At 47.0% G+C, this 9,094-nt stretch overlaps 1 protein-coding gene across 2 annotated transcripts; it reads left to right on the plus strand.

Annotated features, from left to right (window-relative positions):
* Window positions 1-266: 266 nt before the first annotated feature.
* Window positions 267-8,738, plus strand: WFDC2 (WAP four-disulfide core domain 2). 2 transcript variants are annotated; one of them, XM_043988799.1, is made up of 4 exons: window positions 267-406; window positions 765-920; window positions 4,768-4,920; window positions 8,571-8,738. In XM_043988799.1, exons 1-3 carry the CDS (start codon window positions 310-312, stop codon window positions 4,917-4,919), a joined length of 405 nt encoding a protein of 134 aa, XP_043844734.1. In that variant the 5' UTR covers window positions 267-309; the 3' UTR covers window position 4,920; window positions 8,571-8,738. The 2 variants fall into 2 exon arrangements, with proteins under 2 accessions (XP_043844734.1, XP_043844733.1); XM_043988798.1 differs by having other exon boundaries at window positions 8,574-8,738.
* The last annotated feature ends 356 nt before the right edge of the window (window positions 8,739-9,094 follow it).

Raw genomic sequence — 9,094 nt, forward strand, 5'->3', positions numbered from 1 at the left:
CCAGGGTGAATAGGGTGGATACAGGGCCCAAAGACTTGGGGGTGGGCCCCAAGTCCAGCAGGGTGTGAGACTGTTCGGCCATAGAACTGCATTTCCTGGTTCCCACCTGGGCCAAGAACGACACCTGATCTTGGGGGATTGTGAAATGAAATGAGGTGGCAGCCGGACCTCACCATCCTCTTGCCCTCACCCAGTCCCCCTCCCCTTAGCTGGCTCTCTCCCCGCCCTTGCCTCCGCCCCGAGCCTCAAGCTCTCCCAGTTTAAATCCCCCACTGGAAAGTTCTTATCTAGATCCCTTGCAGCACCACAATGGCCCGCAAGCCCGTCCCCTTCTCGGCATTCTTCGGAGGCCTCTTCCTCTTGTTCCTCGTCGGCTTGGCCGCTGCCATCGGTCAGAACGACAGTAGTAAGTGCCGTGGCTGGGAGAGTAGCAGGGGTGACTAGGGAGCGGGACTCAGCACGTCTGCGGGGTCGGTGGGAGGTGAGGGGAAGCCCCCTGAGCCTGAGGTGGGAACCTAGGGACGCGAGCAGGAACCTGTGGTCCCACCCCCGGGCCTGGAGACGCAGAGACCTCCCAGGGGGACGGAAACCGGGGACTCAGAGGCAGCAGGTGAAGTACCTGGGAGCCAGAGATATAATGGGATTCCTGGGGCACCGGGAAGAAGACAGGAAGGGAATCCTGCACCTCTAGCCCGAGATCGATGATTTCGGGCTGTAGGTGGGAGTGGGTGGGTGAGGCCTCCCTGACCTCCCTTTGCTCTCAGGAGCAGAAAAGCACGGCGGAGCAGAAAAGCACGGCGTGTGCCCAGAGATTCAAAACAACCACGACTGCCCCAATGAATGTAGCTCCGACGGAGACTGTCCTGACACCCTCAAGTGCTGCACAGCTGGTTGCACGTCGGTCTGCATAATCCCCAATGGTAACCTGCCCGCTCCCCACTCCCCGCCCCCCGGGGCTCTGGAGTCTGCCAAGCCGCTTGTCTCCCTAGTCAGGACTCATGCTCAGCTTTCCCTTAGGCTGGGGTGGGTACCCTGAGAGGAGCCGGGGGCAGGACTTCAGGAGATCTGTCTCCTCAATTCCCCAGGGTCCAGCGTGAGGGAAGAAGACAAAGTCCCCAAACATCTCCCCTCCCCCACCCCAAGTCTGGCTTCCCTCAGCAAGCCTCACGCTGCCCTCCCAGGTCTCTGGTGCGTGACGGTTTCCGGGCTCACACAGCTAGGACATTGTTCCCAGAAAGCATGAAGTAGATGGAGAGGGGGACACACCTGGGGGGAACCGGTTGGAACCGACGGGTTCTGCTTACTCCTACCGCCAACTCCCACAGCAAAGTATTCAGATCCCAGCCTGACCCTTGTGAGTCTTGGGAGCAGCGGGAAGCACCCTAATCACCTGACTGCTCTGGGTCAGTCCCGTTGGGAGGGAAAGACAAAAGGATGGGATTGTACAATTTCCCTTGTGCAGATCCTGTAGTCTGACCCCTCACTTTTCAGAGGAAGAAACAGAGAGGGAATGACTGGTCCAGCATCAGTAAGAGAATTGAAGTTAGAGGACCTAGTTTCAAATATGAGATCTGGCATTACCAGATTGCCTTGTTTTCAGTCGGAATTGTTTCTTTTCTGCATCTCTATTCATTAGAGCCTACCTTAGTGCCTGGTTCATACAGTAAGCATTTAATAAATGCTTGTTGTATTGAATTAAATACTCAGTACCAAGGGACTTTGGGGTTCCCATCCTTTACTCCGAGCTTCATTTCCTCCAATCTTTCAATCCCCATTCCTGAAGGGCTGAGACTTGGTCATGTTATTTGTCTCAAATAGTCAAGAGTTAGGGAAGGGCTCTGAAGGAGGCTAGAGATACCCTCGTGCAAGTCACTTAGCCTCTTTGGTTAGGGAAGCCACCTCCTCCTCCTCCTCCTCCTCCTCCTCCTCCTCCTCCTCCTCCTCCTCCTCCTCCTCCTCCTCCTCCTCCTCCTCCTCTCCTCTCCTCCTCCCCACTTCCCTCCTCCCTCCTCCTCTTCTACAGGAGGGTAGAGAGACACCTGTAAGACCTCCCCCCATCCTCTACAAGACCCCTAACCTCTTTGCACCTTCCTTTTCTCTTCAGTAAAAAGAGGCTGCACTAGCTGATCTGCTAAGGTCCCTTCCAATTCTAAATCTATGATTTCATAAAATGCCAGAGTTGGCATTACAAACCATTCAAGTCCATTTTTTTTCCCGTTCAATCAAGCTGATTTGTCAAAGTTAAATGATGAGGGACAGTTATAGATTAACTAGAAACTGGGGATGAGATTGAAACCAACAGAAAATTAGACCTGAGAGATAGGGGAGAGATAAAAGAAAGGTGGTTCTGAAGTTCTCTTTTAGTGGTAATGACAGTTGTCTCTAAGGAAAAAATGGGTAAATTGAGGCATAAAGAGGGAGTCAGAAAAGTCAACCTAGGGAAAGAACCTGGTATTAAATAGGCTCCTGTATTAGGACCAGGAACCTGTTTCCATCCTGGATTAGGTGCTGTGAGTGGAATCTTCCCTCCTTGGTTGATGGTGGCCCTGGGGAATGTAAAAGAAATCCTTTCACCTAGCTGGGGAGAATTTATTCATTTGTGTTGGTACGTGAAGGAGTTTTTGAATGACTTGCAGGTATATTGATGAATGGTGGAGGAGATATACAAATGAGTGGGTGGGAGTGAGTGTTTCCGTGTGGTGTGTGTGTGTGTGTGTGTGTGTGTGTGTGTGTGTGTGTGTGTGTGTGTGTGTGTGTGTGTAAGCACAGGTATCAGAGTGAGGGACTTAGAGGGCTCTTTGCCAGCCATAATGTTCAAAGCAGCTCCACCTCTGAGTTCCTGGAGAAAGGGAAGCAAGCTGTTGCCAAGAACTTGGATTCTTGGGAGCTAGCAAGCATCCTACAAAATGAAGGGTTTGGACTAGATTGTCTCTCAGGTCTCTTACAGCTCTAAATCTATGACCTTTTGATCCAATGAATCAACCAGTTGTTATTTAATCTATGCCCAGCTCTGTGCTGTGAGGAGATAAGAAAAGACCATCTAGCACAGGGTTTGCAAACCGAATGCTAAAAAATTGTTCAGTGAATGAACACTGTCAGGGTTGACTCACAGCAGCACTGTGAAGGAGGCAGTGGTTGTCTTTGGTGCCCTCCCTCTTCCCAATACTTGAGGTGCCCATGGTCCCATCTTGACAACTCTCAATAGATAGATAAAGTATTTATTACTATGGGTCCAGGAATTGTTTAAGTATTGCGATACAGAAAGCAAAAAAAAGAGAATCCTTACCCTCAAGGATCTTATAGTTTAATGTGGGAAGACAATACATAAAGGGGAGCTGGAGAGTGGAGGGTGGGAGGAGGAGAGTAAGACTTCTGGAAAAAGGCCAGAGAGTGAGGAGTATAACCAGAAGTGAAGCAACCACAGCCTGGACTCCTTATAAATGATGATCCTAGATTGGAGAATGTTGGAGGGTAGAAAAGAGTAGAACTTAGACCATAGAATGGCAGAACTGGGAGGGACTTTAGATATTATTTGCTCCAGTCTCCTCATTTTACATAGGTTCAAAAGAAAGAAAATTACTTGTCCAAGGCCACTCAGTTGCTTAATAACCAATTGCCCCACAAAAACAAACAAAAACAAAACCAAGAATTTGTTTCTGATTCCCAGTCCAAAATTCTGTTTACAAACCCAATGATTCTCTGTACCTTCCTTTACCCATCTCTCTACTAGGAGAGGCTTTGCTATAAGGTCATCTATTGGTAACCTTTTATGTATTGACTCCCTCCATTAGACCGTAACCTCCTTGAGGGTAGGGACTCTCTTTCTCCTTTCCTGAGGGATTGATCTTCTCAGTCTCATTTCAGCCTATAGGACAAAGGTAGTATCTCTGGGGAAAGGCAGGCAGTCATCAGGGTGTGGGTAGAATTGGAATTCTAGAGGTACCTTTCTGGGATCTAGGGCTGCCTTCCCGGACACCTTAGAATCACACCAAGAAGGGTTAATGACTATGAGGAAGGCAAGCTCTGAGGAACGTATTCATGGTTTTTATTTTTAACATTTTAAAATTTTGAGTTCCAAATTCTCCTCCCCCAAGCCCCTCTCCTATCCACTGAGAAGGCAAGAAATATGAAACTCATTATACATATGAAGTCATGAAAAGCATATTTCAATATTAGACATGTTACCCCCCCCAAAGATGATTATTTGTTGTTGTTGTGGGGTTTTTTTTTGCGGGGCAATGGGGGTTAAGTGACTTGCCCAGGGTCACACAGCTAGTATGTGTCAAGTGTCTGAAGCCAGATTTGAACTCAGGTACTCCTGAATCCAGGGCCAGTGCTTTATCCACTGTGCCACCTAGCTGTCCCCGATTATTTTTTAATAATGGGTCCTTCACATTCCTATGACATCTTTCTTTGACAGGATGCTTTCTTCACAATAGGCTCTAAGTGGTAGAAAGTTCGAATATCAGCCTCCTCTTTTTTCCACTAAACCCTTCCACTTCTTTGTTTTGTTTTGTTTTGTTTGTGGGGCAGTGAGGGTTAAGTGACTTGCCCAGGGTCACACAGCTAGTAAGTGTCAAGTGACCGAAGCCAGATTTGAACTCAGGCCCTCCTGAATCCAGTGCTTTATCCACTGCACCACCTAGCTGCCCCTAGACCCTTCCACTTCTAATGCTAAATTGTGGGATTTAGGACTACATACCTGTCAGGGATCCTTGCCTAGACTCCAGGTTTCAAGAGCTCTCCTCCCTCTTATTCTTTCCTCAGAGAAGAAGGGCAAATGCCCTCAAATTAGTGATAGCATCTCTCAGCTGGCAATCTGCAGGGATGAGTGTTGGAGTGACACCGATTGTCCTGGACAACTCAAATGCTGTATCAATGGCTGTGGAAACCATTCCTGTTCCACACCTGAGGACTGAGGTGGGTGAGGGTACGAGAAGAAGGGGTCTGGGCAAAGAGCTGGGGCCTTAAAGGAAAAGTCCTATGGGGGAGAGGAGGGAGGGAATAATCATTTTTTTGTGTGTGTGTCTACTATGTGTCAGGCACTGCACTAAAACATGTTTACAAATATGATCTCACTTGAGTCTATAGCTGGTGGCAAGAAGGCCTTGAGACAGTGCTGAGAGAATTCAGGTGGGAACAAAGAATTGGACCCTTTTGGAAAAAGTCCCATTCTCCAACCTCAGATGTTTTTCTATGGAAAGAGCCACGGGAGAATCTTTGTCTAGAGGACACAGGGAACCCTTGTGGGCTGAGAGAGCCAGACAGCATGGTAGAGTAGAAAATAGCCAATGGCATATGAAGTGAGAACACCTAGGTTCAAGCCCAGGTTTTGGGGTTTGAATACCTAGGGCTTGAATCAGTACCTCATGATGTGACCTTGAGGTGGTCCCTTAACTTTCCTGGACCTCAGTTTCCCAGTAGGAGATGGTTTCGATGACCCTTAACTTCTAACTCCAGGGTCTATGATCTGTGGTCCTTTGGACATGGTGTTGGCAAAATTCATTCAGAGAGGACTGTGTGAGGAGGGGGGTGGTTGATGGTAAGAAATAACAGGGAAGGGTCTTGACTTAACTGCTTCCCAGGGATGGGAGCATTAGCAACCTAAAGCTTTACCTTTTTCTGGGCTTACATTTCTATTTCTTCCTCTGAAGAAAAAAGATAGGGCTAAATAGAATTCACAGCCTCTACTGCCTCAGTATCTGATATATGGTCTCACCTTCAAATGGGCCTCCTTGAACTGGACTTGTAGCCAGAAGAACTTGTTCCAAAATTTGTCACTGCCCCTGCCTTGCTGTGTGACTCTGAATAAGTCACTGAAGCAAACTGGATTCCCTGTGTCCTCTAGACAAAGATTCTCCCATGGTTCTTTCCATAGAAAAACATCTGAGGTTGGAGAATGGGACTTCTTTTTGTGGGGCAACGAGGGTTAAATGACTTGCCCAGGGTTGCACAGCTAGTAAGTGTCAAGTGTTTGAGGTCAGATTTGAACTCAGGTCCTCCTGAATCCAGGGCCAGTGCTCTATCCACTGTGCCACCTAGCTGCCCCCAAGAATGGGACTTTTTCCAAAAGGGTCCAATTCTTTGTTCCCAGCTGAATTCTCCCAGCACTGTCTCAAGGCCTTCCTGCCACCAGCTATAGAATCAAATGAGATCATATTTGTAATGGTGAGGATAGCAATACCTGCTTTACAGGGTGGGAAGGAAAATGTTTTGTAAAAACCTAAAGTACTAAATAAATGGGAACTATTTTAATTAACACTACCCCCCAAGATAGTTTTTGCACCCATGAATTAGTAGGCCTCTTGTTCATTTGTCTGGCTCTTCATAATCTCATATGGAGTTTTCTTGGGAAAGATACTGGAGTGATTCGCCATTTCCTTCTTCAGTGGATTAAGGCAAACAGAGGTTAAGTGACTTGTTCAAGGTCACACAGCTAATAAGTGTCTGAGGTCTTCCTGACTTCCTGTAGCTAAGTGGCACAGTAGATAGAGTGCTGGGTCTGGAGTCAAGTAGACTCATCTTTTTGAGCTCAAATCTGGCCTCAGATGCTTACTAGCTATGTGACCCTGGGCAAGTCACTTCCCCCTGTTTGCCTCAGTTCCCTCACCTGTAAACCTGTAAAATGAGCTGGAGAAGGAAATGGTAAATCACTCCAGTATCTTTCCCAAGAAAACTCCAAATGGGGTCATGAAAAGGACAGGACTGAAACATGACTCACCAACTTCCTGACTCCAGGCCTGGTACTTTATCCACTGAGCCACCTAGCTCTAGTCTAGTAGGTCACTAGACTTGTATAACTGACTCTCACCAAATGTGATCCTTGGCTCAGTCATCAAAGTGACATAGAGGATAGTGTCCTGCACCTGGAATCAGAAAGACCTGAGTTCAAATCTGAACTCAAACACTTAGTTTTGTAACAAGCCACAACCTCTTTCTCAGCTTCCCTATCTATAAAATGGGGATAATTATAGCATCCAGCAGGATTATTGTGAAGCTCAAATGAGATAATCTATGTGTATTGATTTCAAACCTTATGGAAATGACAGCTATTATTAATGATGAATATAAGTGACAATGGCTGAATGGCCCCAGCTGGGGACTGCCCTTAAGTCACTTTTGCCTCTCTTATCATACCTTCCTTGATTGGGTGTCCCCTGGCAGATTTATTGGCCCTGAAAGGAAAGAACCAGCCTCGTGATCACAACTCACCTTAATTTGTTGCTTTATATTAGTTTACAAAGCACAGTACTGACAACACCTCAGTGGAGTAGGGAGGGAAAAGTTTACTATCTTCCTTCTCATAAGGAACAAGACTGAGCCGCAGAGAGGGGAAGTTACTTGATATGGTGCAAAAAAGTGAGCAAGAGGAGCTAGATTTAGATCCTGGCTACTCTCCTACTTGTATCTATAAAATGCCTTGGATTTGAATGCTTCCAGCTCTGAATCTCATTGGTTCTATGAAAGAGCAGAGTTGGGACCTCAGACTCAGCTTCCTTCTCTGTGCTGCCTTTCTGCCCAGAATTAATCCTGGTTCATTTTTTTTTTTTTTTGTGGGACAATGAGGATTAAGTGACTTGCTCAGGGTCACACAGCTAGTAAATGTCAAGTGTCTGAGGCAAGATTTGAACTCAGGCCCTCCTGAATCCAGGGATAGTGCTTTATTTACTTTGCCACCTAGCTGCCCTCTCCTGGTTCATTTTTGACGATGCTTTTCAGTTCATAAAGTGCTTTCTTCACAGCAAAGCTATGAGGTCAGTAGTGCAGGTAAGCGTAGATTTCAGAGCTTAAAGAGAACTTCTAGCCAACACCTTCACCTTACAGAAGAGCAAACTGAAGCCCAGAGAAGACATGATTTCCTAAAGGTGATTCAGGTATAATAAATAGCAGAGCTACCATTTAACCAAATTTTGACTCCAAATTTAGTGTTCTCTTCACTATGCCACATTATCCCCACTTTACCGAGGAGTAAACTGAGGCCCAGAGAAGGGAAAACTTGCCAAAAGGTATCGTGTTGTCATTCAGTCATTTCAGTCTTGTCTGATTCTTTGTGACACCATTTGGGGTTCTCTTGGCAAAGATACTGGAGTGGTTTGTCATTTCCTTCTCCAGCTCATTTTACAAATGAGGAAACTGAGGCAACCAGGGTGAAGTGACTTGCCCTGGGTCACATAACTAGGAATTGTCTGAGGCCAGATTTGAGCTGAAAAGGATGAGTCTTCCTGACTCCAGGTTGGCACTGAGGCCACCTTGTCCTCCTTTACAACATTCCCACAGGTGTTCATTGAGTGACTTCTCTTGAATACTTTCAGTGACTAGGAAACCCATTAGCTCCTGAGGCATCCCATGCTACTTTTGGATAATTGGAAGGGTATTTGATCTTATCTTAAGTCTGACATGAGTCATTAAGTTGCAACAAAGGTCATCTCGATCTTGGGAGCTCCTGGGCTCTTTAGTTAGACTGAAAGTCACACCGATCTTCCAGCAGGCACTCCCTCATGAGCTGCTGGAGTTCAAAGCTTCTGGACCAGCTGTTCTTGGATCTGATTATTACCCTTCTTTTCTGCCAGCAGCTGGACAAACCCAAGAGAGAAAGCTGCTCACTGACCTATCCTCTGCTCTCCTATCTTCTGTGCCTTGGGACCCCATGCTGAATCAGCCTCTCCCTCCTGTGCTGGGCTTCAGGCTTCCTCTCTGGGGCTGACCACGCCTAGCCAGAGCATCAATAAAAAGATCAGTCCCTGTACTAGCAGCACTGTGGCCTCCTGTCTTGGCAGGGGTGTGGGCGGGTTGTTGGAATTTTTCGGGTGTGTCTTGGGGAGGTGGGGAGATAGGAACAGTTGAAGAAACTGGGTTGAGTACTGGACTGTACCTTGGACAAGACTGCAGAGCCCCAGAACCCTAGGAAGAATAGAAACCTCACAAGTCACCTTGTCTGGTCCACACCTTTCCTCTGTAACTTCCTCAACAGGTGGCCATCCAGCCTTTACTTGAGGATGATTAATGATTGCCCTCCTAAGCAACTACCCCACTATTAAAAAGCTCCAATTGGAAGATATTTCTTACATCGAGCCTCTCTGCAACTCTCCCAACT

This window comes from Dromiciops gliroides, chromosome 2, assembly GCF_019393635.1.
Source record: "Dromiciops gliroides isolate mDroGli1 chromosome 2, mDroGli1.pri, whole genome shotgun sequence".
NCBI lineage: Eukaryota > Metazoa > Chordata > Mammalia > Microbiotheria > Microbiotheriidae > Dromiciops > Dromiciops gliroides.